At 37.7% G+C, this 27,840-nt stretch overlaps 1 protein-coding gene across 2 annotated transcripts in view; it reads left to right on the plus strand.

The window, feature by feature from the left end:
* The window catches only part of PLPP4 (phospholipid phosphatase 4), a 49,444-nt gene that overhangs the window by 13,514 nt on the left and 8,090 nt on the right, over nucleotides 1–27,840 (plus strand). Inside the window, exons 2-5 of one of the 2 annotated variants that reach the window (XR_014956340.1) lie at nucleotides 5,683–5,791; nucleotides 9,901–9,991; nucleotides 13,277–13,340; nucleotides 14,916–15,005. Coding sequence is in view for 1 of the 2 variants with exons in the window: in XM_021529283.3 (XP_021384958.1) it covers nucleotides 5,683–5,791; nucleotides 9,901–9,991; nucleotides 13,277–13,340; nucleotides 14,881–15,005 (389 nt within the window). In the remaining variant the exon portion in view is untranslated. Of the gene's footprint in view, nucleotides 1–5,682; nucleotides 5,792–9,900; nucleotides 9,992–13,276; nucleotides 13,341–14,880; nucleotides 15,006–27,840 lie in introns of both variants that reach the window. The other variant, XM_021529283.3, reaches the window with a different exon arrangement.

The raw sequence follows: 27,840 nt of genomic DNA on the forward strand, positions 1-27,840 counted from the left end.
TTCCCAAATTACTTTAGCTATGAAATGGCTCAGATCTCTTTGCTTGTGCTAACCTCTGAGCTGACACAAAGCTATCTCACCGTGCTGATGCACACAGGCAGCAGCATTTCAGAGTCTGAATTGCTCCAGCTCCATGGAGAGCAGAATCACAGTGATAAACCCCAGGCATTGCTTATCTCCCCTCATCACATCCCCTCTCCTTCAGTTTTGTTAATTTTACATGCCAGCCACAGAACATTTCAAGCTTCTCATACTTTGTCTGTTTTTGCAGGAATTTGTAAAATAACCTCCAAGAATTTACGGTATTTTTTTCCCGTAATGTTACCTGTAGGCAGTAAACAAACCTAGGTTTTCTCATGGCTTGAGAATCAGTTATCCTCTCCAGGTACATCAAATAACATGACATGAATGCTTTCCCCACTATTAGTGTGTTTCAGAAAGGGAAAACTGAAGTCTTGAATTCAAATGTGAGCCAAGGTGATGTGAACAGTGTTCAATGCACTCAGCTGATGCAAACTCTGGGCTCTTTCTTTCTCAGCCTGCATCACTTGTGGGAAGCCCCTAAAGCAAATCCTGAGTTATAAATTGTGCACATCCTCTGTAATTAGGGCAACTATTACCAACTTCAGCACCACTGACACCGTTCACAGCCTTGCAGAACAGCTGATTGCACGATTTAACATGGCAGGCACACCAGACAAGCTTTTATTTCTAGCTGTGAGACCCAGCTTGGGGAATACTAGAGGAAATATCCATGTAAAAACATGCAAAATGGAGTTCCAACAGTCCCAGTTAACCTGTGTTTTTGGGAGAGGCAGCAGTGTTTGCTCACACAGAGTTCTGCATGGTGGTCAGGGCAAATTTATTCCCCAGAAGTCCCAGAGGTGATTTATAAGAGAAGCTGATGTACATCTGCTATCTTTTTGTTGATTGCCCCAATGGGGGCATGCAGACAGAGCCATTTGAGGATAAAATCTGCTTATCAACAGATGAAGCTTAGAAAAGAGGAGTGGCATTCATTGGGAGTCTGGGATGAAAGTCTGGGTGTCACAATCACAAGTTTCTGTTCATTCTCTCCCGGTGCTTTGCCATCCCATGTGTACTCTGTCCTCTCTGTTATTGTCACTTGGTATTTGGGACAAGAGTTGTCTGTGAGAGGAAAAGTAAAAGGCAAAAAAAAAAAAAAAAACCAATTTCCCCCTTCTCCTGCCAACCAACCAAGCCCTCTTTAGTTGGTACTCAGAACCAGGCAGAATTTAAACTTTGCCGAGTGGTTCATGCAGCTGAGGGCCAGGCAGTGGTGGAAACAGTAAGGTGAGGTGCCAAACAATATCCTGCTGCTGCTTCTGGGGGATGAAAGCCACTCTGGAAACTCAGGGCAAAACCTCAGTGAGGATATTTATGCTCTGTTTTATTCCTTCACTATCAGTGAGTGGTTTCATAAAAAGATAACCCCAAGTTATTAGTCCATAACATCACAAAACTGCTTTTAGTGAGCTGTTACCTGGCTCTGGCTGTGATGTGGTGCTGGCACGAAATGATCCTAAAGGGCTGCACGCTGTGAAATGGAAATGAAGTTAATGTACCTCGAAGACCTGGGAAAAGAGCAGCATTTTTACTCCATTTTAACTCCGTGTGGAGCTGTAAGCAGCAGGGCTGGCATGGCCAAAAGCAACCCCAGGGACTGGGCACCTGTTGCTCATTGATGTTTTTAATGGAGTTTGGGCTCCTCTTTCCCTTGGGCCGCTTTGAAAGTCGCAGTTAAAGGCTCTTGAAGTTAATGGAAATGCTTTTATGCCTTAAAGATGTGTCATCAGGCTGAAGTGTTGGAAATCTTGCTTGCTAAGCTGTTAAAAATGTTGGGTGGATATGTAAAAATGAAGAAAAAAGGCCAAAAAGCTAAGACTAAGTTTTTCTGTGCTAAAACAAAGGAAGCTTTTTTGCCCACCTGCTGCCAGGGGACACTTCCATGATTGAGGTTGTACTTTGGGCCATAACACAAAAAGATCAAATTCAGTTTTCTTTGTCCAAGGCCTCCATTCATTTCTCATCACATCTAGTCCTTTAAACAAGCTTGAGCTGACTTATGAATAGTGATAGACTGTACTTTTGGTTTGGACAAAGGAGCATAAATCCAAGTGTCAGGCAGGCTTAGAAGGCAGTATGTCCTCATGATTGTTTAATAGAGTACAAAGGGAATTGCCTTCAAGCTAGTGAAAGCTCATATCCACTCACCCACTGGTGATGCTTCAAAAGAGAAGAGAATTGTTCTCTTATGAGTCTTGGCATAAAAATTTAATTAGCAGTTGAGCTCTTCAGGAAGATTAAAAAAAAAGTTATTTCTTTTTTTACAGTCTCTTTTCTTTAACTGTTTACTTTCTATTTCTGTATTGTTCACAGAGACATCTGCTGCCTTCTGCAGATATTTTTTTCTCCTTCAGCTGTGATTCCGAAATTATTTTGCCCAGTTTCAGAAAATGTTTTTGTTTGTTTTCTGGTTTTTTTTTTTTTTTTCATTATGTTACACTAAATTTGAACACAGTTTTAGGAAGATATTCAGAACCCAAGTCAAAGAAATAAATGAAAACCTAATCAGATTTAATATATAGTAGTTACAAAACTGCTGCTGTTGCATAAAATAACAATAATTACAGTCATTGATGGATTTGTTGAAATTACTCATTCTTTATGAGTACAGATGAGTATATATTAATCATAATATCAGTCCTCATCTGAAATCAGATACCATAAATCAGATACTATGATTTATTACATTTTCATCTCTTTAGCATGTGTTATTTTGCTCTTAAAGGCATTAAATCTTATAACAGTATGTATCTGCAGTGTCCTAGCACATTTTCTGTGAGAACTAAGTTTGATTTTTAAAAAATTCATCAGATCTAAACAAAAATAATTTTAGCTTTGTTACATCACGAGGGACAGAAAACAAAAGATCAAGAAGAGCCCCAAACCTTTAACTCTGTTGGCATTTGTTCATAATGTCAAATGTCTTAACATCAAATTAATTACATTTCTGATCCAATGTGACAAATTTCCAAAAGTGCACTGGTGCACAGATATGTCATGATCACCTTGAAGCACAGATGTTTGTGTTTTGCTCTCTGCAGTTACCAGAAATGCTTCAAATAATATACTTTAAGTCTGTCTCTTTGTTGAAATTTGGAACCAAACCTACTTACATTGTCTGGGAGCTGACCTTTATTTTTCTAGTTGAAAACTAGAAAATGAATTTTTCATATGGGTGATACTGAACTGTTTTTCTTTAGAAATGTTTCCTATTTTCATGTCTTGCACAAGCCATTGTCTTTTAAACTTAAAAAAGCTTTGCTGTCATTTTGAAAACACTGAAACCAATTGTTTTGATTCTTCTGAAGTTCACCTTCCTTACAGCAGGCTCAGACTCTGGGTTTGGAGAAGCTGAGTATGACAGTGAATATTCCCCATGCAGAACCAGACTCCTTTAGCTCCCAGAACAATCTTCTTGTCCATATAGGCCAGTATAGGAAACAGAAATACTGTTACAAGTGACAAAGCTGTGTTTGACCTTCTTTGGTCCTTAAATTTGGTTGTTTTCCTTTAGGAAAGGAGAGGAAGAAGAGGCTGGTTGGTGTGAAAAATACATATTATATGGCTCTATGCAGATAGTTACTATGTGTGCTGTATTGACATTTTAATAGTATGGTAAATGTAGTTTTGTAGTTAAAATGAAGCTTTAGTAGTTAAAACAGAAACTATGTATGTGAAGGGGTTTTTTAAGGAATGAGGTACTCACTTCGAGGAACACCAAAATCTTCCAGAGAAGAGGAATTTATAGTTTTCTTATCAGAAGAAGCTAATTTCTTCAGGCCTTGCTCAGACTCAAAGACACCATGGGGATTAAAGGAAACAGTTAACATACAACAGAGAGAGTTCTTGTTTTAAATAGAATGTATGCATAACCATGAATATATGAATATGCAACAGTGTATGGTTTTAAGGTTATTCCTTTGTTCACAAAACATGCTTTTCATGATAGTGTCCAAGAGCATCTGGACATCCATAATTCTTTGCTTTTTATTGTCTTGTAATTTCCCTAATGCTAAATTTTTTACTCTAATTACTATTTTTGTAACCATTTTATTATAATTAAACTTTTAAAATTTTAAAAACCAAGTGATTGGTATTTTTCACAGCTGGGCTCTTTTGGATGCCGTGTGGAGGGAGTCTGAGTGTGCTCAGGCAAAGTGGTCAGAGAAGGGTTTGGGGTGGGAGAAACCTTTGAAGATGCTCTGGTTGCAGCTCCCTGCCATGGGCAGTGGCAGTGGCTGGCTCCTCTCGAGGAAATTGCTGACCCAGCTGGGTTTGAGGCTTCTCATCCCTGGGGAGAGCTGCATGTGTGAGTATGGTTTAATGGTTTCATTTCACTTGCTCTGCAAATCTCTATGGGCTTTTTCTCTTTGCAAAGTCATTTATGTGCCTGCTCCTGATGTAAAACCTGGGTTTGGAGAGGTTTAAAGCTCTTGGCTTTGGAAAACTTCCAGTAAGTAAATCTTGGGGCTGCTGCAGCTCTGAGTTCTGGCTCTGGTTTATCTGCACCCACTCCTCAAGCTCTGGTTTATTACCAGACCCAAAATGAGCAGCACAGGGCAAAGGCCAAACCTCCCAGGTTGTCTGATATTAATTCAAAGCCAAGAAAAGTTAAAGAGCACTGAAGAACTCTGTGGAAAATGAGTGTAAGTGAAGTGAGACAATTTAGGTAGTCATGAACATCTTCTGAAGCTTCCAGTTGTAACCACACATCACAATTCTTGCTTTTTCTTTCAGTGCATGACAAAAGATAGCCACACAAGTTACTTTCTACAGAGCAATGAGACCTCAACATTTCATTTTGGTGCTCTTAATTGCAAAATAACGTAATTACAGAGCAATGAGGGTTTTGTGTGTGTTTGTTTGGGTGGATTTTATTGTTTTGGTTTTTTTTTGGTGGTTTATTTTTTGTTTTGTTTTGTTTTTTGGTGTTTGTTTTTTTTTTTTTTTTTTTGCCTTATAAGACACAATGAAATTAAAACTATTTTGGTAGAATGAGACATTTCTGGTAGACTTAGATTCTCTTGACAGCCCATCCTATTTTAGGGGTCAGTCTCTTTTGGAGATATTTTCTAAAGTTATCTCTTTTTTCTATCAGTGGAAGAAATTTTCTGGGCTGCTTCTTTCTTTTGCATTGTGATCCTGCAAATGCAACTGTCATGCCTCAAAATCTGAATCTTGACATTTGAAAGACATTTAACATTTTGCATTTGTTATAAAAGACTGGATTACGTGATTGTAAATTGATAATAAATTACTACATTATTTATTTAATCTCACAGTGTTATTTGCACACTTTCGCTCCCCTCCAAAATAAATTATTCTCCACAGTAGTGGAGAATATCAAGTTGTAGAATATCTTCAAAGATGTAGACTTTTAAACCTCATTTTCTGAAGAGTATATTTATAAAGTTTGTCTTATGAAAATGCAGTGAGGTAGGATAGCAGTGTAGCAATTTATTAATAAGGATAATTCATGCATGATGTGTCATAGTCAAACCTGGGGGGAATTCTAAATGAGCAGAACTCTTCTGGGGGTTTTTGGTCATCACTTTAAATAGTGAAAAATTTGTATCTTTATTTTTTTTTTTTCAGTTTTACGGAATTTTTGGATCCATTCCAGCGAGTGATCCAGCCAGAGGAGATCTGGCTCTACAAAAACCCCTTGGTGCAGTCAGACAACATCCCCACACGGCTCATGTTTGTAAGTACTAACGGCCCGTGGGTCACTTCATGCCTGCAAATTCACTAAATGCTCCTTTGATAAGCAGCAGGAAATATTTCACAAGTAGAGGAAGTTTCTTTAATCCTAAAGGCAATTCTTTTCCAAGCCAATGTTGTCCAAATCGTAGCAAATTGTGGGAAGTCTTTGACAAGCAGTGCTATCAGATGACTGAATTTATGAATGTTGATTTTTCAGTTTAGGATTGGGAGCTGTGTTTGCTGAGAGGGATGTGAGAGAAATGAGTAGGGAAGTTTTTTCAATTAGCTGGTTGGGTGACCTGACAAAACCTTGCCATGCTCTTATAAGGTTAAGTGCTGAAATTTTGAGATCCAATTTGTTTTAGGCATGTTGGGCACTGAGGTACTGGACTCTGAATAATCTTTTTCTTTCCCTAGAGGCAAAACCTTTGTTTTAGCTTCTGCCAACACTAAATATATCACAGAGCTGCCCTGCTGTCACTGCTCTTCTGGCTCTTCCCTGCTCAGCACATGCAGACTGGATGGCTGAATTTGGTTATCAAACTTCATAATTTTGATAACCTTCAATAGCAGTGATTAATGATCATAATAATCTCTATATGAAAGAGTGCAGCAAGACACACCAGCTCAGAAATGCTGAAATTATGGGTGTAGTTCAGGCTGTAAAAGCAGTAGCTCAGTCTTTCTAAAATCTGCCTCAGTCATCTTTTCCTGAGTCTTCAGTGAGGCTAGGGTTTTACTTTTCAAACTTGAATTCAGATTAAATGCAAATCATCTGTATAATTTCTATTCAGCTTTTTAAAATAAATGTATAATAAAATAAATAATAAATATGCTTAAATAAAATAATAAATATAATAAAATAAATAATAGAAAATAAATAATAAATTTATAATAAAATTTTAATTAAAGAACACTTTAAAGGCGCCTCCTGCATAAGAGGTGATCATATATCCCATCCTTCTAAGACAGAGGCTGAAGGCCTGATTTTTAAATTTGCCTTTATAAACAAGAAACATTTTTTTTATATTGCATTAAGAAGCAGTTCTATTTTGGACTTTTTAATCCTGAATGGATGAAAATATATGTTTTCCTGAAACAGAATATAGCTGTGTAAAAACCCCAAAAATCAAAAATCAAACAAACAAAGCAACTCCCAAGGCAAACAGTAAATTGTAGTGCTAGCAAAGACTGATTTTAATTGTGGGATTTTTTCCTCATGCTCAGCATTGTTTTGTTACATGGTTTCTCTGATCTGTTTGTAACTGAGGAGTTCAAGAGCCAAAGGTGAATCATTGCACAGGGTTTTGCTGCAGTGCTGAAATGATTTTTGAAACCAGTTGGGATAATCATTAGTCCATCCTCTTGTTGCCTAGGCTGTAGGCACTGGGAAGCACTGTTCTAGGATATAATGATAATATATTCCCATAATAATATTCCCATAATAATAATTTCCATATAATATATATATTTTAATATAACATATATAACATATATAACATATATAACATATATAACATATATAACATATATAATATATAATATATAATATATAATATATAATATATAATATATAATATATAATATATAATATATAATATATAATATATAATATATAATATATAATATAATATTGCCCCAGACTTGGCAAACTTTGTGGTGGATGGAACTTTGAGGCAACTCTTTGAGGCAACTCTGTGTCAGTAACATTTGTATGACCTGTGTTTTCTTTCTGGCTCAGATTTTAAAAAGTCAACAGCTTCTTAAATTAAGAAACATGGGTAATTTGTATATTCTTTTCTTACTTTTTTAAATTTAATGAAGAAAAATCCGACTGTAGCATTGCTTGCAATCTTTCATTATGGAAAGAATTTGTTGCAACTACTGTACTGATACTGAAATTATGGCCATGGTTTATCAGAAAGCAATCTCTAAGACTTTATGAATTGCTGGATTATTTTATTTGCTATGAAAGACTTGAATTCAAGAGAAATGTTGTGAATGCACATCCAGATTAGGCAAAGCTGAACTTCTGCGTGGGTAGCAAAAACTGGAAGGAGCTGAGCCTGGTTCTGTCTCTCTATCAAAGGATGTTCCTTGTCTTGGAAAGTGCAGGTAACTGCCAGCTTTCCCTTGGATGAATGGAAATGTGTCCCTGTAACTTCAGCACATCTCTGCCTTGCCAGGATGAATAATAAATAACAAAGATTTTGTCCGTCTTTCACAAAAGCCTGGCAATGCTGGAATATTTCACTGCTGGGAAAGGAAACAGCTGAGATGCATCTGAGGGGAGTATTGCTCATTAAAATGTTGCCAAATCTCTTTTAGATATGAGCCATAGAGAAACTCTTTTTTGCAAAATAAAAAAACAAAAGCAGTCTGTCCCAAGCCAAAATTTCTTTGTGTGTACATTTTACTGCAGAATAAAAAACACCTTCCAGATAGTGCTTTTGTGTAAGGAGCAGCAATACATCACAAACATTAATAGTTCATCTCCCTAAAAAATTCACATGCTTGTAAAATATGAGGAAATCTGCAGTTTTACCAGATTTCTGAAGATGGATGGTGAAGTGGTTTGGAATAAGCAGCCACTTGAATGCTATTCTTGGTTGATAATTTCTGATGCTCCTGCTTGTTCAAAAGATTTCTGACTCCATTAAACCACCACTATAAACCTGTCAGCCTTGGCTATATTTCTGCATGTTCTTCAGTCCTGGAATGCAGATATTTTTCATCTTTTTTTTTTTTTTTTTTTTCCTGGTGGCCATACTTATTTTGAAGAATGAAACTGGGAATTCTAGGATTTGCTTTAACATTTTTTTTTCATTCACACTGTCTCTGAAAGCAGAAATTAAATTGTTGATGAGGATAGAGAGAAGTGAGTATTTCTGGAGCAGTAACACGTGACATTGGCATCCAAACTTGAATTTCACACATCTTTAGACAGGGGGAGATTTTAAGTGGAAGTGACTCCTCATTTTGCACAAATTCTGGTGCCTGCCTTCCTAAATGTAGAAAAGGGGAACAGACTCCAGCCTGTGTTTTAATCTGCATGGTTCACTGAGTTAGTATTTTGCAGATACAGGCAAGGATAATCTGATACAAGATGCACCAAAATTACAAACAGTGAAAACTACAGCCAAAATTACAAACATTGCCCACTCTTGTGTTGTTTCCCACTCAGATTGTCTAAAATCATAAAGTGAGGACTGGGATTCATCTGTGGTATAAAAAGAAGATTGAGTCACATGTCTTTTGGCATAATATATCTGTGTGGTCTGGTTTTTCTGGCAGTGGGGCCATTTAAGAGTAAAGCCCAGTTCAGCTTCAGTAAAGAAAGCATAATCTTACTTAAGACCTGATATCCCTTGTGCCAGCTTAATTTTTGTCTTGTTTGAATAAAAAACCAAACCCAAACCTCAAACTCTGTAATTTTCACATTTTTTAAGAGAATAACGTGTGTGCACTGAGGAACCTGAAATTGAGACATTTCAGGTTCCTTGTAGGAGGATTCCTGTCCTCCAGCACTGACAATTCCAGGATAAGGTTCTGTTTAACCAGTGACTAAACCTGTAGATTCTCAGGTGTTTTTCTGACTTTGAACAAAATAAAGCAGCTTTCTCCATATCCTAACACTTGTTAACAAAAGAATCATAAAGACACAATCTTCCCAATGCATTCAAGCACTGAAAAGAAAACAAAAAGTAAGATAAAGAGCATTTCAAAATGCCAGGAGGGTGGTGCTGCAGTCTGTTGTGTTGAGTAGGGGTGGGCTGCCTTCCTCAGCAATGCACCCTGAGGAAAAAAAATGTCCAAAATCTGAATTTTGGAATTTTGTGGACTTTGTGGGCTGTTATTTTTTCACTGGAGAAGCTAACATTTTTAATGCATCTCTGGGCAATTACAAATCAATTATAGCCAAGGGCTCTATTGGAATATTAATGTGCTCATCACCCTGGAGCTGCAAAGACAAATCAACCCACTTTGCTTAAGGTCAGGAGTTTGATAAAGATCATGCAGTTTAAATGGAGCTGGCTGCAGCTAATTATTAATCAGTGGGACTGAGGAAGAATTGATGCTCTCACACGTGGTGTTTGTTATCTCTCACAGGCAATTTCGTTCCTCACGCCACTAGCAGTCATTTTTGTGGTGAAAATAATCCGTCGAACAGACAAGACCGAAATTAAAGAGGCTTTCTTAGGTAATGTATGGCATGCTTCAAGGTGGAAAAATGTCTGATGGCTCTCAGAGATTGATTCCAAGTGTTGTCCAAGCCTTGAAGAAAACCTGTCCCCCTTCCAGTCCATCATCCTTTTCAGGGTGTCTCACACAAAGCCTTTGGGTTTATTTGTGTTTGTAGATTCTGTGCCTTAATTCCACAATCTAGTCAGCAAGGACTGGAATTTGTTCAGCAAAGACAAGTCCATCTGAGGGACTGTTCAGATTTCTATTTTTTCTGTCACACCCAATCTATTACTTACCTCTTATTTATACTTGCAGCTATTCTAAATCAAGGCTTTGACTGGAAAGTCCTGTGCGACTCAGCTGTTTAGTGTAGGAAATTACTCCTCTCATTGTTTTCTCTGATCTTCTCCTGCAATTTACTGCAACCCATTGCAAAATCCATGCTCTTGGCTCAGGTTTTCTAATTAGAAGCTGTTGTTTCATCTTAAACTGCCAATGGAATTAGCTGTGTACTTTATCTTGGACTGTGAGCAGTGGTGGCTGTGCTATGGGTGAGGTGTAATTACAGTTGTAGGCAGGAAATTGGAGCAGAGGACAATAGAGAGGGTAAGTTTTAAGCTGTTTCAGCTAATTCTGTATGTGTCTGTCTCTTGAAATCTTACAGTGATATGTGCTCAGATCCTTTTTATTTATAGATATTGCCAGAGACCAATATTGATTCAAGCACTTTCACTGGCAAGGGATACCTTGAAGCGCTAAGAACTGCAAATGTTTTTGTTGGCCTTATGTTTAAAATATTCATAATTCTGAAATTCTGTTTTACTGGCCAATTTACATGTTATTTATTGCCCGTTACATGGTAAAATCAAAGAAATACTCAGCCTTGCCTTAACTAGATAAGATGTAAATGGCACTATGTAATTGGAAAAATAAATTTAGACAAGGCTTAATTCCCATAGATTATTCTTTCTCTAGTTGCTCTCAACAAGTGTGAAATTATCATAGGTTTGTTTTGACTGATACCTGTCATTTGTTGTAAGTTCTGAAATGTTTTAGAGTGATACTTTACTGACAAGTCCACTGGAAATAACTCCTTGTTCATCAAACACACAGAGTCAGTTCTGATCCTCCCTTCCTCTTGTGTAAGCAGGAAAGGAGCTTAGGCTCAGTTTCTCCATCACTTACTTTCACCTTTTTGTTCTAAAAAGACATTATTTAATGTTTTTTCCTGCTGTTTTGCCTTCTGTTGTTACTCCCTCAATAACATCTAGCAGAAAAGTTGCCAGCTATTCCTCTTGCTGCCCAGACTAAGGAAACACCAACCGTGGTGTTCTGTTCAGTTTGTGCCCTAAGTGTGGAACTTCTTGTGGCTTACTTGTGTTCAAGTGCACTGTACACTAATATAAAGTTCAGTATCTGGATGTGTGAAGGTTCATTAGGTGTGGTGTGCTTCTGATTTGCTGAGAGCTGGCACAGAATGTCCATAAAAAATATCCCCAAAATGTGGATTTCTTTAAGCATGATGCATGGAGGAGAGGAAAAAGTGAAAAAGAGATGAAAATTCTTTGCCCCTCAGTACAGAGAAGGGCATTCAATGCACCTGGAGTAAGGCAGAGTTAATTTAGGTGTCCTTCAGCCTTGCCCTGGGAGTGCCTAAATCTCTCACTGACTGGATTATATGACTTTAGATGAGCAATATGAATCTTTCTTAAAGGAAACAACAGCAGAGTAAATAGAATTTTATTTTTTTTTTACTATCCTACATTCACACTGTCACTTGATGCTTGGCTTGCCAGGTGCAACAGTGAAGGCTCAGCTCTGTCAGGTGTACAAGGAACAATCAAGAGATCACAAAATAAAAAGACTGAATTTTACAGCCTGCCTTCAAAAGCAGATATGTTTTTTAGGAAGGGGAGTGTAGTTCTGTGGCATTGCTGTTCATCTGCATTTGACTTTATGGAAAATTTCCCCATGCAATTTCCATAAGAAACTGATACAAAACAATGGAGGGGAAAAACAGAGCACAGAATTGAGTGGTCACTGTGAACACAGGTGTTGAAAGAAGAGAGTTTTTGGAACAGTATGGGTGTCCCTAGGATTGACTTGTTCTTTCATTTTTGCTGGCAGCTATTGTTATATTCTGAGAAAACCCTTATTTTTGCTTTGATGAAGGTCCCACTTTTTTTTTAAACTTTAAAAAATATAACACATAACACTATAAGACATTTTTATGATCTGTAATATCCTCAGGCAAAGGTTTTATTGAGACAGGAGGAGTGCTGCTGAAGTGCAGCATCTGGGGCAGCAGCCCAAGGAGAAAATAGCTCAGTGGCTGTCATAATCAAAGCTATGTTACTGTAAATGTTCTGCTGGAAATCAGACATTTGCCTAATAATTTTCTTTCTGTTTGGAAATAAAATTCATTGGCTCCTTGTTTGCAACAGGGAACTATGGTGTGGACTGCAAAATTAAATCAGTTTTAATATAAAATGTGTATGTGCAGGATCCAAGTGCCAGTGAAATCAAGGAAAAGATCTCCACAGGCTTGAAATGATGTTCTTTGGAAAGTCTGGAGAATTGGCATGCAAACACAAATAGAACAGATGTTAAGTCTTACCTAGTATGACAGTTCCTTCTTGTTCTCCAATTTTATTAGAAAAATTTGTTTATCGTGGGAATAAATGTAATGGGAAGATACTGAAATATTTAATCAAAATATCCAAATGCTTTTGCAAGAGAAATAAAGTCATCTAATTGTAGTTTTGGCCAAAAGGCAATTCTTTAGCCTGGAAGTGAAGTGTTTAATTGTATCACACACACACATATATATGTTTGTGTATATATATATATATATATATATATATATATATATATGCATACACACACGTAAATACACATGTAGATATATCTATACATCTTGTGTATTGGAATATAGGAATTCTGCTTGACAAAAAGAGCATGAGAGTTTAATCTGGTGAAGAATTACAAAACTCAAAAAATTGCAAAACCACAGTACTTCATTCTCTGATTTTTTTTCCCAATTATTGACTTACGCCTGTGCAAATGGCACGGTAGGAAAAGTGGCTTTGTGTAGGGAAATAAGAGCAAAGTAAGTCATGATTATTACAATGCTCTGAGGTCTGTCCTTAGTCTAGCTAACAAGAAAAACAGTAGGCTGAAAAAAAAGGTCATTCAGTTTTCAATCCAGTAATGATTTAAGTCTGTAAATCAAATGCTGTAACGCTGCAATTTATTGCTTGGTGCTTAGGTTATTGTTCTCTCTGTTCATTGTGTTTTGTAGCTGTTTCCTTGGCTCTAGCCCTGAATGGTGTCTGCACAAATACTATTAAATTAATAGTGGGAAGGTAAGTCCTGTCATGTTCTAAATGATGGGTTTAACTTGAGAGGAATGGAGACAGATTGACAGCTACAACAAATCCCAATAAATAGCGAGCTGCTGCTGCAGAGCACCTGGAATCAGAGGGGCCCTGTGGAGCTGTCCCTGGGCTGCTGCAGGTGTTGTACAGCTCCATGAGGTGACACCCAGCTGTGGCAGGGATCCTGCCCTGTGCTCTGCTTGTTTGGCTCGCTGGCAGACCCAGACAAGCCAGGGCTGTGGAAGGAGTGCTGGGAGCTGAAATCAGTGCATTACATTGGCAGCATGGCAGGGGAGAGTCACAGCAGGTGGGAGCTCAGGTGCCAGTGCCTCCTGTCTGATTAAATAGCCATCAGTTCTCTGTGCCACCCAGGGGCTGCATTTTGTGAGAAGCACGTTCTGTGCCCAGGTGCCATCAACATGCACAGCAAAACAAACCTGGCAGTGAAACAGTAAATGGATTTCTAGGCAGAACATTCCTTTGGGGAAGCATTGTTTTGAATGAAGGGCTCAGAAAATATGTTTTGTCGCTGTTGAGGCAGGACGGGAATAAGACTCTGCTCAGAAGGCTGTGCGAGTAAAACTCTGGTTTTATTCAGAATACACTGCTCTTTTATACAGAGCTCCGTGAGGACCAAATCCATTGGTCCTGAAGTGAAAATAACCCACAGCATTGGTGCAAAGTGCTTGATGCACAGTGATAGAACTTAACTATAAACAATGTGAACAAGAGAGATAAAGAATTATTTACATTCTCCTCCAGCTCTTTCCCAGGCTTCTGCCTGGCTAGAAACTCTCCGTTTCTCTCTTTGACTGAATCTGAGACCCACAATGTTTTAGGTATTTTTTGTCTCTTTATCAAAATTGTAAATAATTTCAGCTGAAAAACACACATTTCATTTGAATTAATACACTGTTTGACAGAGTCCACTGCTGCTTTTGTTGCTGGGATGTTTTGCAGCCTTGTGGAAGGAATATCTGTGCTTGGTTTCTGATGAGCCCTCTCTGCTGCAGAGCTGGTGCCCTGACAGTAATGGCACTTGGCACTTTTATTTGATGGGTGCTTTTCAAATAATTAAGAAAACACCCACTTCTTTTGACAGGAATAAGCTCATTTTTCCTGCACTCCAAGCCAAGTATTTTGCTGTCAGCTTGTCTCTGAATCTGCAATCGTTCCCTTTTCTTCTCCATGTGGTTTGCTAGCTCAGGATCAATATGACACCAGTCAAACCTACAGGCCCAGCTCACAGCAGGCTCAGGAGAAACTCAGAGGTTTGCTCAATGCACTGAGACAGTCAGCACCAGGGCTGGTTTAGATTTTGGTGGCTGTTTTTTGGATGTTCTGAGCTGGGTGTTTTGGCAAGACCTGCGAAAATTTGGGAGTCATTATGCTTTGCTCTGTGCAAAACTGATCACTCTAGGCAAGAGTAACCTGCATGTATGTGATAAACAGTAAATGTAATAATCACTGTGAGGTTTATTCGTTACTACAGCTTTTGTATTTTTAATATCCATGGTGTTTTTTGTAGACCGCGTCCCGATTTCTTTTACCGCTGCTTTCCAGATGGAGTAATGAACTCTGAAATGCACTGCACAGGTGATCCAGACCTGGTCTCTGAAGGCAGAAAAAGTTTTCCTAGCATCCACTCTTCCTGTAAGTTCACTTAAACACATTGCCTCTTTTGTAAAAAGTTGTCCTTTCCCTGGTTTGGGGTTGCTCTTCTTCTTCTGGATTGTGAACATGATTTTTGCTGGAGGAGTCTGAATTTCTGATTTTCAGAAAGTCAGAAATTTCCTTCTGGAAATAAATTTGTGAGCCTGTGACCATTTCTCATCTTGGGAACCATCTGAGATGATCCAGTCACAGCAGGACTGTCAGCAGAATGAAGCATATTCAAGGTTCCAGAACACTGTGATTCTGAGGGGCGTCTGTTCCCCAGTGCAGACCTTTGTTTATATAGTAAATATTTATTTTGTTATATTCCAGTGGAGTATGAAGTAGGACAGTACAGTAGCTGTTCTTTTGGCTTTGAGGTCCTCAATCTAGGTCTCATGGTTTGATCAGATACCTCCAGTTTGTGCTGTAGCCTGACATTTTTAGGTGGCTTTTTGAGAATTCATCTACCTGATTTAATTAGTTTTACTGACTTAAATGTTTGTAAGGGTTTCTTGTTCTGTCTTGAGAAGCTGATTTCTTGTGCGTTTTATGTCATGTCTGATAAAACTTCTTTTAATCTGTAAAATAACTTGATTACTTTAAGCTTCTTTGGGATTTTTTGGCCAGTATTGTTTGTTGCTTTCAGCTGTTCTAAGAACTGCCAAGTGAGAAGCAGTAAGTCGTATCTATGGAACTTTTTTGAAAGTGGTAGCTTCAAATTGCCTAATTGTACAGAAATACATATCGCCAACAAGTTGGGTGATGAAATCAGATGAATGAAATTGTGAGCTGACTTTGGTCCTTGTTCCTTGTTTGAGTCACAGAAATAAATAAATGAGTAGTAGGTGTTTGTAGGTAGTTATAAGCTTTAGTTCCAAGCCAGTGGAGCAGCCACAGCAGGAGTCCTGGGGTTTTCCTCTTACCTAGCACTGGTTGTATGAGCTCTGAGTTATGGTGCTGCAGCTCACACCTAATTTATTGGAGCAGAATGACGTCCCGGAGTATTTACATCCAAATTATGAGAGCAGCTTTCTCCATGACATAAGATTAGTGTGGCTGAGTTCACTGCATTTCGCACCACAAAACCTTTTGTTAAAATGTGATAAGAATGAAGAGATATTATATATTCAGTAATTTTTATCACTTGGTAAGTGTATGTTAGAGTGAGGCAATTCTGCAGCTGCTTGAACTACTTAGCTGTTTGAAGCCTGATGTTATTATGTTATTATATCTAAGTCTCTGACAAGCCTTAAAAATCCATACCTATTTTATTTTCATAATGGAGAAGGAAAGCATTTAATTTGACAATCATACAATGCTTCTCTGCAGCAAAATTATTTTGATAACCAAAATTGTCAGTTTTATGAAGAACAGTTAATAGTTGTGATCACAAATTTAGTTTCTTGTTATTACTTCATTCCCAGTAGTATAAAAAATGAAAACCAAAAAAGTATTATGGGAAGCACACCATTATAATGGATTCCTACACCCATGAGGCAATGAGGATGTTTGAGATATAATAATTAATGTTTGCAAATTGTGCTATAGTTTTCAATTTTCTTAGCTCAGTTTTAAATCCTGTCCTTCCTGTCATCTTATAGTGTGAATATTTATGAACTTTCCTTCCATAATCCCAGTCCAAATTTTTTCCTTGGCACCTTTCTCCCTTCAGCACAAGATTGTTACGAGGTCACAGAGATCCCCGAGTTCCACCCTTCAGATTTCTGTCATCCTTCACTGCGTGTTGTGAAATTCATGAAACAGCACCTAAAAGGGTAGTTTGTTTGGGGTTTTTTTTTGTTTCTGTTAGTGTTTGGGGGATTATTTTTTCTATTTCATAACTGCAGGAATGTAAGTGGTGAGGATGAGAGCTGACATAAACCATAGTATGGTTGGTATGATGGTTACAAGTAGCCCACTACACTTGGTATTTCGTACTTCACTTGAACCCATGGAGAAAATAAATCACAAGTAAAAGCTGCCAGGCAGCTCATAAAGAGGGGTTAGAAGCTTCAGTCAAGAGCCATTGTGATCTTCAAAACAGTTTTTCTTAAGGCATTTCTAGGATAGGCTGTCAATCACAAGCTTTGTTATACCAGAATCTAAAACTTCATCCATGCAGGACGAGGCCTTTAACAAGAAAATCCGTGGTGCTGTAAATGGGGAGCTGCAAGAGTGTAAAATGCAGGGATGTGTCAAGAGTGACAGCACTGGCACTCCCAATGGCCTGGTCTGACCTTGCTCACTCCATCAAAATGTTGTGAGTAACCTGCTACCACTCCCAGAGCCAACTTGTGCCCTGAAGGAGAGTTCTGTGTTCTTGGAGCACAGATGATTTCCTTGGCTTCACCTCCCCGGGCCAAGGAGTGCACGTCATAAAAAAAGGAAAATGTGTGGAGCACAGACTGTTGCATAAAGCCAAAGAGTGACTTGCACGTTCTGCTGGATCAAAGAAATCTCTGGATCTTTTGGATTATTTGGAACCCATTTTGCTTTTCCAGTGTACTGCCAGTCTTGTGAGAAGGGATGGACCTGTGTCCAGGAGCTCAGAGGTGTTCCTGAGTGGCACAAACGTTGCTATTCTGACACCCAAAATAACTCTGAAATATACATTTGTTTATTACATATTTGGTATTTCCATGGTTTTATAATCCATTGGCAATTTTATGCTAATTTAAACTAGCACCTGTGATGGAACCATGCAGCCTCTCTACGCCAATGCTTCATCAAAACAGTGATGTTTAAAGATCATAAATGCAGCATTTTTTCTTGCCTGTGTGCCCCCTGAAGAGTTTTCTTGCAGACAACCTTTGGGCAGCCTGCTCTGGAGAGGCCTCATGGCATCTCCACCTCTCCAGATGTATTTTTCCCTCCTTGCAACAAGATGGAAACAGCAGCAGCAAGCTACAGGCAAAAAATGAACACCCAAATGCATGGACATACAGACAGAATGATTGAGTGTATTCAATGAAACAAATAGAACAAACTGTGCAGAAATCAGCAGAAAACCTTTTATTGGTCGTGATTACCCAGCATACCAGCTGATGAAAAAAGTGATGTATGGATAAAGAGAATTTAACTGAATGCAACACATGCAAGAGGAAAATTAAGGTGAATGAACACAGAACATTTAATTGGACAAGTCATGTGCACAACTGGGACCTGAAAAGATCACTGAATTTGCAGGCATACATTGTACTAATGGGATGGATAGGCAGCTGTTTGTAATTGATTTCTTCCTTTTCATTTAATGTCTGATGTCATTTTGACATTTGTGTCAGGCTGACAAAATCTCTCCACAAACAAAATAAGAACTTGCAAGTCCTGGAGTGTTCTTTATCTGAAAAATCAATGTGCATGGGAAAGAAATGCTTGTAAATCCAGGTTTGTATCCAATGGAGCAATTCCAGGTAGGCCAGATATGCAATAATTAAAAATGGAAAAGGAATCAGTAGGGTTCTTTTAATTAATAGTTCTTTGTGACTGAATAGCTTTACACATTTGCCAGCTCAAGGAAGATTTCACAGTGTGCCACTCTTTACACTGGCTAGGAGAGGGTGAGCATTTCATTGTCTGGTATTTGTGTGGACAGGGAGGTCTGAGTCTCTTTTGGTGACAGAAGTTGGAATTTGTATTATTACCATGAGGCCATGAGAGAGAATGCCAGCTTTCTAGATCATGTCTTAAATTGCAGTTAGCTATAATTGGTTGTAATTGCTATAATTGGGTAAATATCTTTGTTTGGAGAATATTTCTTAATTTTTTTCAGGGAACATGTTCAGCCTGGAAGCCACCAGGGGTTTTTTGAGCACAAGGAAGGCTGATTCTGCTTAACCATATGTCAAGAACATGTTTAATTAAAGTGACAGGAATACTGAGCATGTTTTCCATATGAGAACTCACACTTCTTCTGAAAGCTTGTAGGGTTCATGAGCTGCAGCTTTAAATTGTTGCAATGCTCTTGGACCTCTAAAGAGTTCTCAGAGGAGAGCAGAAGAATATGAGCAGTAAATTTCTTGTGATGTTCCCACATCATCAGTCAGGTGACTGGAAGGAGAGGGGAAATAAAGGGTCAAATTCTCTTTTCACTTTATATGCTGGTAGTGGCACAAAGATAAACTGGTTCTGCCAAATTTTATGAGTTAGGTTTTGTCCATGTCTTTTTCCACTTGCTGTCTCTGGAATTAATTTTGGCTTAAAATATGAATCCAGATCATCAAATTGGTGATACCAAGTTTTGGATACAGAGCTCTAAATCAAATAAATAATTGCATTCTAACTGAATCTTTGACCCAGATTTCACCTGTATAAATAAGGACAGGCCACCAACAGCAAACAAAAGTGCTGCAAAAATAGTATGTGTTTATATTAAAATAGATAATAAATAAGTCTTTACTTATTGCCAGAACTGGGACAACTTCATGGTTACCTCTGGAATGTTTATGTTCATGTGTGGCTTAACAGAACAGTAAGCACCAAATCAACATCACAGGCTTGCTTCAAATATTGTTCAATAAAATGGGTTGTTTAGCTTAGAAGAAAAAATTAAATCCTAGACGGAGATGTCCCATATGCTGCTGTGACTGTAGTGATGGAGTCCTTGTACAAGCAAATATGGGTAAATAATAGTAACACAACACAATTTATTTAGAAACACCAAAAATCCTCTGTGAATTTAATGCCAGATTCTTGACCCTGTTTGCTTTTCTTAGAGGAAGTGATTAATTCTTCATGATATAACTCCCTTTAGGCTTTTACTCTGCTCAAAACATTTGCAAGCAAATTGCAGTTGCCAGTTTTGGCTTCAGCTTTATTTAGTGACTATTTTTAAATGTGCTATTTCTGAATTGTCCAGAACTATTGAAACTGTGTTTTTCAGCTAAGGAATTAGATTAGAGGAAGTTGCATGAAACTGGTTTTGGTACCTTTCTACTGAAGCAAAAATAGTGGCTTGGTGAGAGGTTAATTAAACATTCTTGGGGTTTGTTCTGCTGAGTGTGGTGGTCAGGGGAGATTGAGCCCATGGTGGTCACCAATACCCACACAGATATCCTGAAACTGATGAGTCTGCTGTGAAAAAAAAAGAAATAATCACTTTATATTCTGGTTTATATAAACTTATAGTTGGATTTACAGAACTTTGAGAGGTGCCTCTGGAAATTGTGCAGCTCCAGCCACAACAAAGCAGGGTCAGGGTGAGAAGGTTCCAGAGGACAATTTCCAGTTGAATTCTGATTTAATGTGAAGATTCCATGACTTATCTCACAGGGAAGCTGGTCCAGTGCCTGACCACTCAGTGCAAATGTTATTTGTTATGTTTAAATGCAATTTCCTGTGCATCAGTTGGTGCTGGTTGTTACTGTAAACGCAGGCGAACCCAATGGGAAGAAATGACAATGTCTGACTCAATTCAGAAGGCTGAATGATTTCTTTATTATAACTATGCTAAAATACATTAATATACTATATAAAAGGAGGATACTAAAACTACATACTACTTTCTATGATTCTATTTCTAACTCTTAACACAACTCGTAACCCTCTCTGAGAGTCCAGCCCCAGGTGGGTTGGATTGGCCATCAGGCTCAAACAATCCTCACCAGAATCCAACCAAGCAATAACCCCAGGTAAACAATTCTCCAAACACATTCCACATGGGAAAAACAAGGAGCAGAAATAGAAATTGTTTTCTCTTTCATTTCTCTCTGTGCACCTCTATGAAAAATCCTGAGAGGGAGAGAAATGTGCCTGCCACAGGTTGTTTCTTCAACTTGTAGTGGCAACCACCCAGCAGAGCTGGGATGTTCCCCCAGCCCAGGAATTTGTATTTCCCTCTGTTGGACTTCAGGAGATTCCTGCTGGCAATTCATCCCTGAAAGAAAGATCCCATCAACTGATTGGAATCTAAACCGGGAAATAATTAATCACTATAAAATAGTGGCTGCAGAAATAATTGAACTTGCAATTTCACATTGGATTGGATGGGTTTATGGGAATAAAATAAATTAAAAATTAACATATCCTATATAAAATTGCTGTATCAAGAGCAAAATAAATAAGGCACTCATGTGATTTTTATTTTGTAGCTGCAATTTAGTTACTTAAATTAGTTTGAAAAGTTGACTTTTGGCTAAATTGTGTCTTTTTAAAAAATAAAAATCTTTATTGAGTCTAGAGATTTATTTTTGCAAGGAAAAAATAGAGTTTTGAAGAAATTATTTTGTGGTAGCATCTCAATTTTATATTTACAGAATGAATGTTAACACAGAGCTTTGTGAGAGCTTTCATTTCTTGTGTGGGTGTTTTTTGTTTTCCTTTTTATTATATTGCTGAAAGAGGTTTGTAGAGATTACTGTTGAATATTGCTGAAGAAATCAGAGAATTCAATCAGAAATCTGAAATGAATAATGCAATCAGAGGCTGTGGGGACAATAGCAGTGACTTGTGTTGTAATGTTTTTTAATTACCTCCTTGATGAAGGAAGGTCTCTTGATATGTTTGAGAAAGTAATGGCCCTTTAGAAGTGAAGAAGAAAATAATTTTCTTTGCTTTTCGAGCTATAGTTTACACTTACAGGCAAAATGGAAATATGTAAAAAGCTGAAGTTAAAAAAATGAGCTGCAAGTGGAAGCAAATCTCTGATCTTAGGTCCAGTAAAGTTTTCCCAGCAGTTCCTGCTGGTTATTGGTTATTATATTGCTGTTTCTTGGCTATTTTATCTGTTCAATTTGCTTTCATCTGTGCAGGAAATGATTTTAATTACTTTTCAGTCTAATTCTTCCTTTCTTTTTGCCTAACTTTAGCTTTTTAGGCAAAATTTGCAAGCTAAGGTTAAGGTATTGGTTTCACAGGCTGCAGAAGACTTTGTTGTGCTGCTGTAGATTCCAGCTGTAGCTAAAATAAAGACCATTGTTCTTCTGCCTGACCTTTTCTGTTCAAAGTCACACCAGGGACCTAAAGATCAATTTCCACCTGTGAACTGTGGTGACAGCTCTTCTCTGGAGTGAAATGGGTCAGAAAGCACAGTTTTGATTTTAAACTGGAAGGTTGGGAACTCAGGGGAGCCTGGCACATCCCTTCTGGCCATCTTTAAGGAAGGAATCTCACAGCAGTGCTGGAAAAAGTTGAGATTCCTTGAAACTGCCATTGCAGCACATAAATCAGAATATGCACGAGAGAGCTCTACCTGTAGCAGAGCTACTTGCAAGTAAACCCAAATATTCTGTGTCCATGAGGACTTCAAAACTCCCTACTGAGCACTCACCTTGGTAAGTTGGGGTGAGTCTTTTTCACCCTAAAAGAATTAATTGTGATCGGTCTCCAAATCCTTGCACACTGACATCCCCTCTGAGCAGCAAAAGGGATAGACCTGACTCACACAAGATCATGTTCTTGTAATGCAAATAACTCTGAATCCAGAATAATTTCAGTAAAATCAGGAGTGCCAACTACAATTCCGCTATAAGAAAAAGAAAAATAACCCAGTAAAACCCTTGAAATTGAATGATAAAATGCCAGGCAGCTTCCTTTAGAGGTGGCTGACTGATTTATCAAATGGCAGAAATCTCAGTCATAACATTTTCTGAAAACATTAATTTAGGTCTCTTGAAAGCAAGGGGATATTAAAAGGCTCTTGAGATAAAAGCTGTGAGATAAATGCAGGAAATCAAGTATACTATTTATGCCAGAAAGGAAAAAAAGAGCACCTGCAAAAGCCTCGTTTGGATTTTGCTAATGCTGTCAGTTCCACACAGAAAACAGGAGTTATTGCAGGTAATTCATTTCCCCTTCCTTCTGCAGAAGACTGAGCAAATGATGACATCAGTGTTTTCTCAAACAAAACCTACATGACAATTATTTATGCAAAATATTTTTTAAATTTATACTGCTTTGTTGAAAACTACTGATTTGTCTGGTGGGTGTTTTTTTTTGTTTGTTTTGGTGTTTTTTTTTTTTTTTTTTTTGTTGAGACTTTCAGTTTTTCCTTTAACTCTGAACTAAGACAATGGATTTGGAAGTCTCTCTCTGGTTCTTACATTTTATATAAACAACTGGGAACTTTTGGAGAATTATTATGTTGAGGGTTTCTAATCATGTTGGAAGGCAATGCAAGTTGGGTTTGTGGATGGAATAGCACGGGAAGTATTTTTAAAAAAAATCACTCACAGGGAAGGTGGGGGGAAGGAAGAAATCTCAGGATGGTTTTACTGAGGGAATTAATCAGAAAATAGAAATCAGAATGATTGACCCCATGTTCAGACTATCATAGCATTTCCACAGATGTTTGGGACTAAATAGGATTTAGTATGACTGCTGAGTCATATTAAGTCTTATTTAAAAATATTTAAATATCGCTATTTAAAACATCACTTGGTCAGTCCTGCAAGAAGTTCTCTACTATATGGTAAACTATTTTGTTCTTCATTTTATTAATTTGTCTTTGCTGATCTCTTCACCCTGGGAATGATTAGAAGCTGTGTCAGGGAGGGCTCAGACTCAATATCAGAATAATCTCTTTACCATGGGGGTGGTCCAACACTGGAAGAGTTGGACCAGACTTCTCAGAGAGTTGGACAGTGTTTCCCAAGCCTGTCACTGTTGAAGAGGCATTTGGACACTGCTCTTAATAATTTGCTTTAGCTTTTGGTAATTTTTTAAAATTAAAAAATAATTTAAAAGTAATTAACTAAAATTAATTAATTTAAAAATTAACATTGATTTAAAAATTAATTGAAAAATTTTTTTAGCTTTTTCAGCCCTGCAGTGGTCAGGCAGTAGGAATAGATGATAATTGTTGGTCCCTTCCAACTTAAATATTCTGTTCTATTGTCTGTGTTCCCTGCTCTGTCTGCCTTCATTACACGTTTGAATCAGTAAGTTTGTGTGGAAGATCCTGTCTAAACAAATTGAAATATTAGTTGATGCAAATACCAAATAAGTCAATAGGCAATGTTTAGAATATATTTATGCTGGCAAACAATAGGATAGGATATCACTTTCTGGTATTGTTTAGTGTGGCAAGGAGGCTGGAATCTCAATGAAAAATATCACTGTATGCAGAGAATGCCTCCTGCAGCAGGGCAGGTGATGGCTGGGAATTCAATATGAGGAGCAGAAGAATAATTTGGGTGTGAATATCCGTGGATCTGGCCTTGATTCTATGTGTATTCCTTGGAAATGGGAATTTACTTCAAACAGTTGTAGTGCAGAGCAGTGGCTGCATTTATTTGAATGTGTCCCATTCCCCCCCAGCTGGACTCTGCTTATTTGGGCTGAAAACATTCTCAGGATTACTCCTAAGTTAGGTTTCCCTCTACTCCCCCTCCTCAGTTTTGGGAGAAGAAGAGAGAAATCTCTTGGTTTTTTTGCTTCCCTGACCCAGTGAGGAATTCTGTGACAGCAGCCTGGGTGTGGATTCTCTTCTTAGCCAGATAAAGAAGCTACAACAACTCTCAGAGCATCCCAGCACTTTGCTGGGGGCTGCCTGGTTGTTAATATATTATTGCCTCTATCTCTTCACAATTGACTGCCTCACTCAGTGTTTGGTCACTGTATATCATCAGAGATATTAAAGCTGATTATATAATTTATGCTCTAGGCTTGCCTGATGAAGCACTAATTAAATGAAGGCAGTAATTGTGCTGTTTCTTGCTGTGTCACTGCAAAGAAAAAAGATGTCTGGGAAATATGATGTCATTAGAATGAAAGGACACGTGGCTCCTCCTCCACTTTTCCACTAAATAATTAAAATTAGTCACTCTTAAGAACAAAAATATTTTTACATGTTGAAGACATACATTTGTTTGAAAAATTAAAGTAATTTATATGCTTCAGAGTGGAGAAATTATTGAATTTCAACAGAAATGTTTGCTATCCTGTGATAATTTTTATAAAATATTACTTCAGTACTTGTAATTATAGTCGGGTATCTAAATTTGAACTGTTAATTATCTTTAGCTAGCAATTTCATGGAGGATAATCATATTTCCTTCTCTTTAAAATGAACATTTTAAGTAACAAATGAGCTACAAGCCACAGGTTTTTGGCAGTAATTGCTGCTACTCCCCTATTTTCAAGATAAATCTCTTAATTAAGAGCTGTATGGCACTGTCTCAGTAAAATATTTCATCCTTTTATAAAAGAATCCAGGGAAATATGAAACGGATTTCTCAGATACGCAAGCAAAAAAATAAAGAAAGCCCTGTGGGGTTTATTGGCTGCTTAATTCACTCTCTAAGTATACTCAGGAATGGTTATGTTTAATGCTTCTACCTCTTCTCTGACATAATTACCTGTGAATACTCAACAACAAGGGCTGCTGGAATTCATGAGGGGCTTGTGAAATGAACTCCTTAATGTTCAGTTTTCCTGCCTTAATAATAAATCAACTCTTTCGAGCCTGTTCGAGGTTCAGATTACGTGTATACCTCAAAAAGATTTTCCTTTTTTTCTGAATTTAAAAAAAAGGTGGGTTTTTACTACAGGAATCCTGGAGTTGTAGAACAGTGGTTCCTCACTGGGATTTATCCTATGTAGACAACATATTCTATGAACTTGTTTTGCACAGAGGATGTAGGGTCACTGTGGGGTTGGGTTGGAAGGGACCTTCAAGGTCATCCAGTTCCACCCCCTGCCATGGACAGGACACCTCCCACTACACCAAGTTGCCCTAGAGCCTTTTTTTCTCCATGCTGAATAATTCAGTTATTTAGCACTTTGAAAAATTTGTATTTTTCCCTTTTCTTTGTATGTTTAAAGGTATTCATCCCAAATCTACTGTGTACTCCATAACAGAGAGCAACTCTAGTTTTGCTCTCTTCAGCTAGCAAAGTTCATTCTAGAGTGAATTGGGAATGAAGATGCCCAATTTTCCAGGCCCTGATTTTTCCAAGAGAGTTATTTAAAAGTCTCTCTCTAGAGAGTTTCTGACGAGTTTGGAACCCAGTGAATTCAGTGACATTGCTGCTGTGCAGCCACTTCCTCCTTGGTGTCCTGGTTCACTTTGAAAGTGGGGTTGAAAAAGGCTCAAAGTCATTTGCCTTCCTCCTGTCCAAACTTTACTTCTCTCCATAAAACCCCAATAAAAAGTTCCTCTTGCAGATGGGGGATAGATCAGGCTGCATTTCTTTGCACACTGCAGGGTTGCAGGAATAAATAACATTTCCCTATTCCTGCTGTGTGTCACACCATGGAAAGAGAAGCATTAATTTTCTATATAACCCTTCCTGCTCAGGCTGGGCATAGTCCTGGTGTTTCCATAGTTCTTTTTTGAAGCATTTAAGGGGATTATTTTCAGTACTAAAACTGATATATTCCAGTAAACTCCTTGACACTGCTGACCATGAGTTTGACAGAAGCATTCTGATCCTCCACTGTAAAAAATTTCTGTCCATGGAGAAACTCCTCAGCCTGTCTTCTAATTGTATTTTACATGCTAATCTGTATGCTTGGGCCAATTTCCTTCAAATAAATTTTAAATTATGTGCACATACCTGAATGAGTGATGCATGACAAGAGGTTGAGCAGGATGTAATCCTTATCCAGGATATTATTGATGATGTAATTACAGAAAAACAGGAAAGCAAGAAGCTACCCTGATCCACTGGTTGGAATTTGATATCTCCCAGTGTTGACCTGGAAAAGAAAAAATTGCTCTTGGTAGGGATTATTTGTTGTTAAACATCTCATAAATGCCCCCATGGCCATAATTTGTATTAGAGCTGAAGAGGCAGTGATCTAAGGCTTGTGCCTACATACTGTGCTTAAAAAGAGAAATTATTAAAAGTAATTCTCTTTACTATGTTCTCAGAGAAGGAGGATTTTTTTTTTAAGGTTTCTGCCCACAGAAATGGAAGAGTAGGCTGTGGAACAGGTTGCTTTTAGGACTTTTGTAAGAGGTGTCATGAACTAAATAAAACAAAACTTAATTATCATTTTTGATGGCAATGAGATGCATTCTGAGGCCACCTTAGGAATTTCAAATAAGATGAGGTATCTGAAAAAGTACATAAAAAACATATCACCAAAAAACCCCAAGAAAAGTTCATAAGAATTCACTGACAGTAGTGCAAAAACAATCTAATGACTAATGCTCTTACTTTTCAGATAATATAAGTCTATTTTTGTTCTAACATGTCTCTGTCTCCAACATCTCTTTTTTTTTTCCCCAGTCCCTGCATACATTTGGAGTTCATGATGTGCTTTTCATGTTGCTTCTGCTGAACTGTCTTACTCTGTGAAAAGAAATTAATAAAGCTATGCCAAAGGACTGTCCCACTTGGAAAAAAAAATTAAAAATATTTTGTGATAATAAGCTCATAACGTTCTTTGGGAATTGTACTTCTATAAAATGCTCTTTGAATTGAATTTCAGCATTAAAATTTATGCACTCATTTGGTATCATATTTTTTCCTTCAAGAAAGATAAATATTTCAGTCTTTAAACAGTGTGAAACTGAAAGCATTCAGCAGTAGCCCTAGCTGCTGGAATTCCTCAGGAGGCTGCTAAGCAATTCCAGTGATGAATATTCTGTGTTTGCACTTGGGAAATGTACAGTAATCACTGTAGAAATAAAGCATTGCAGACAAAGGGGTGGATCATTTTATCTGATCCTTATGACAGCCATTCAGATGGCTGTTTTGTAATTTGATGTCATTTAAGTATCTGAGGGGTTTTCTTTAGTTCAAAAACTGCTTAATGTAAAAACGTCATTTATTGTATGCTTAGCAAAGCATCCATTAAAACTTGAGAGGCTGAAGATCCTCCTGGGGTAGTTTAAATTTCAGAAAAGCACTCACAAAAGCAATTACATTTTTAAATGAATAATTTATTT

This window comes from Lonchura striata, chromosome 6 (assembly GCF_050655825.1).
Source record: "Lonchura striata isolate lonStrDom1 chromosome 6, ASM5065582v1, whole genome shotgun sequence".
In the NCBI taxonomy this organism is placed as follows: domain Eukaryota; kingdom Metazoa; phylum Chordata; class Aves; order Passeriformes; family Estrildidae; genus Lonchura; species Lonchura striata.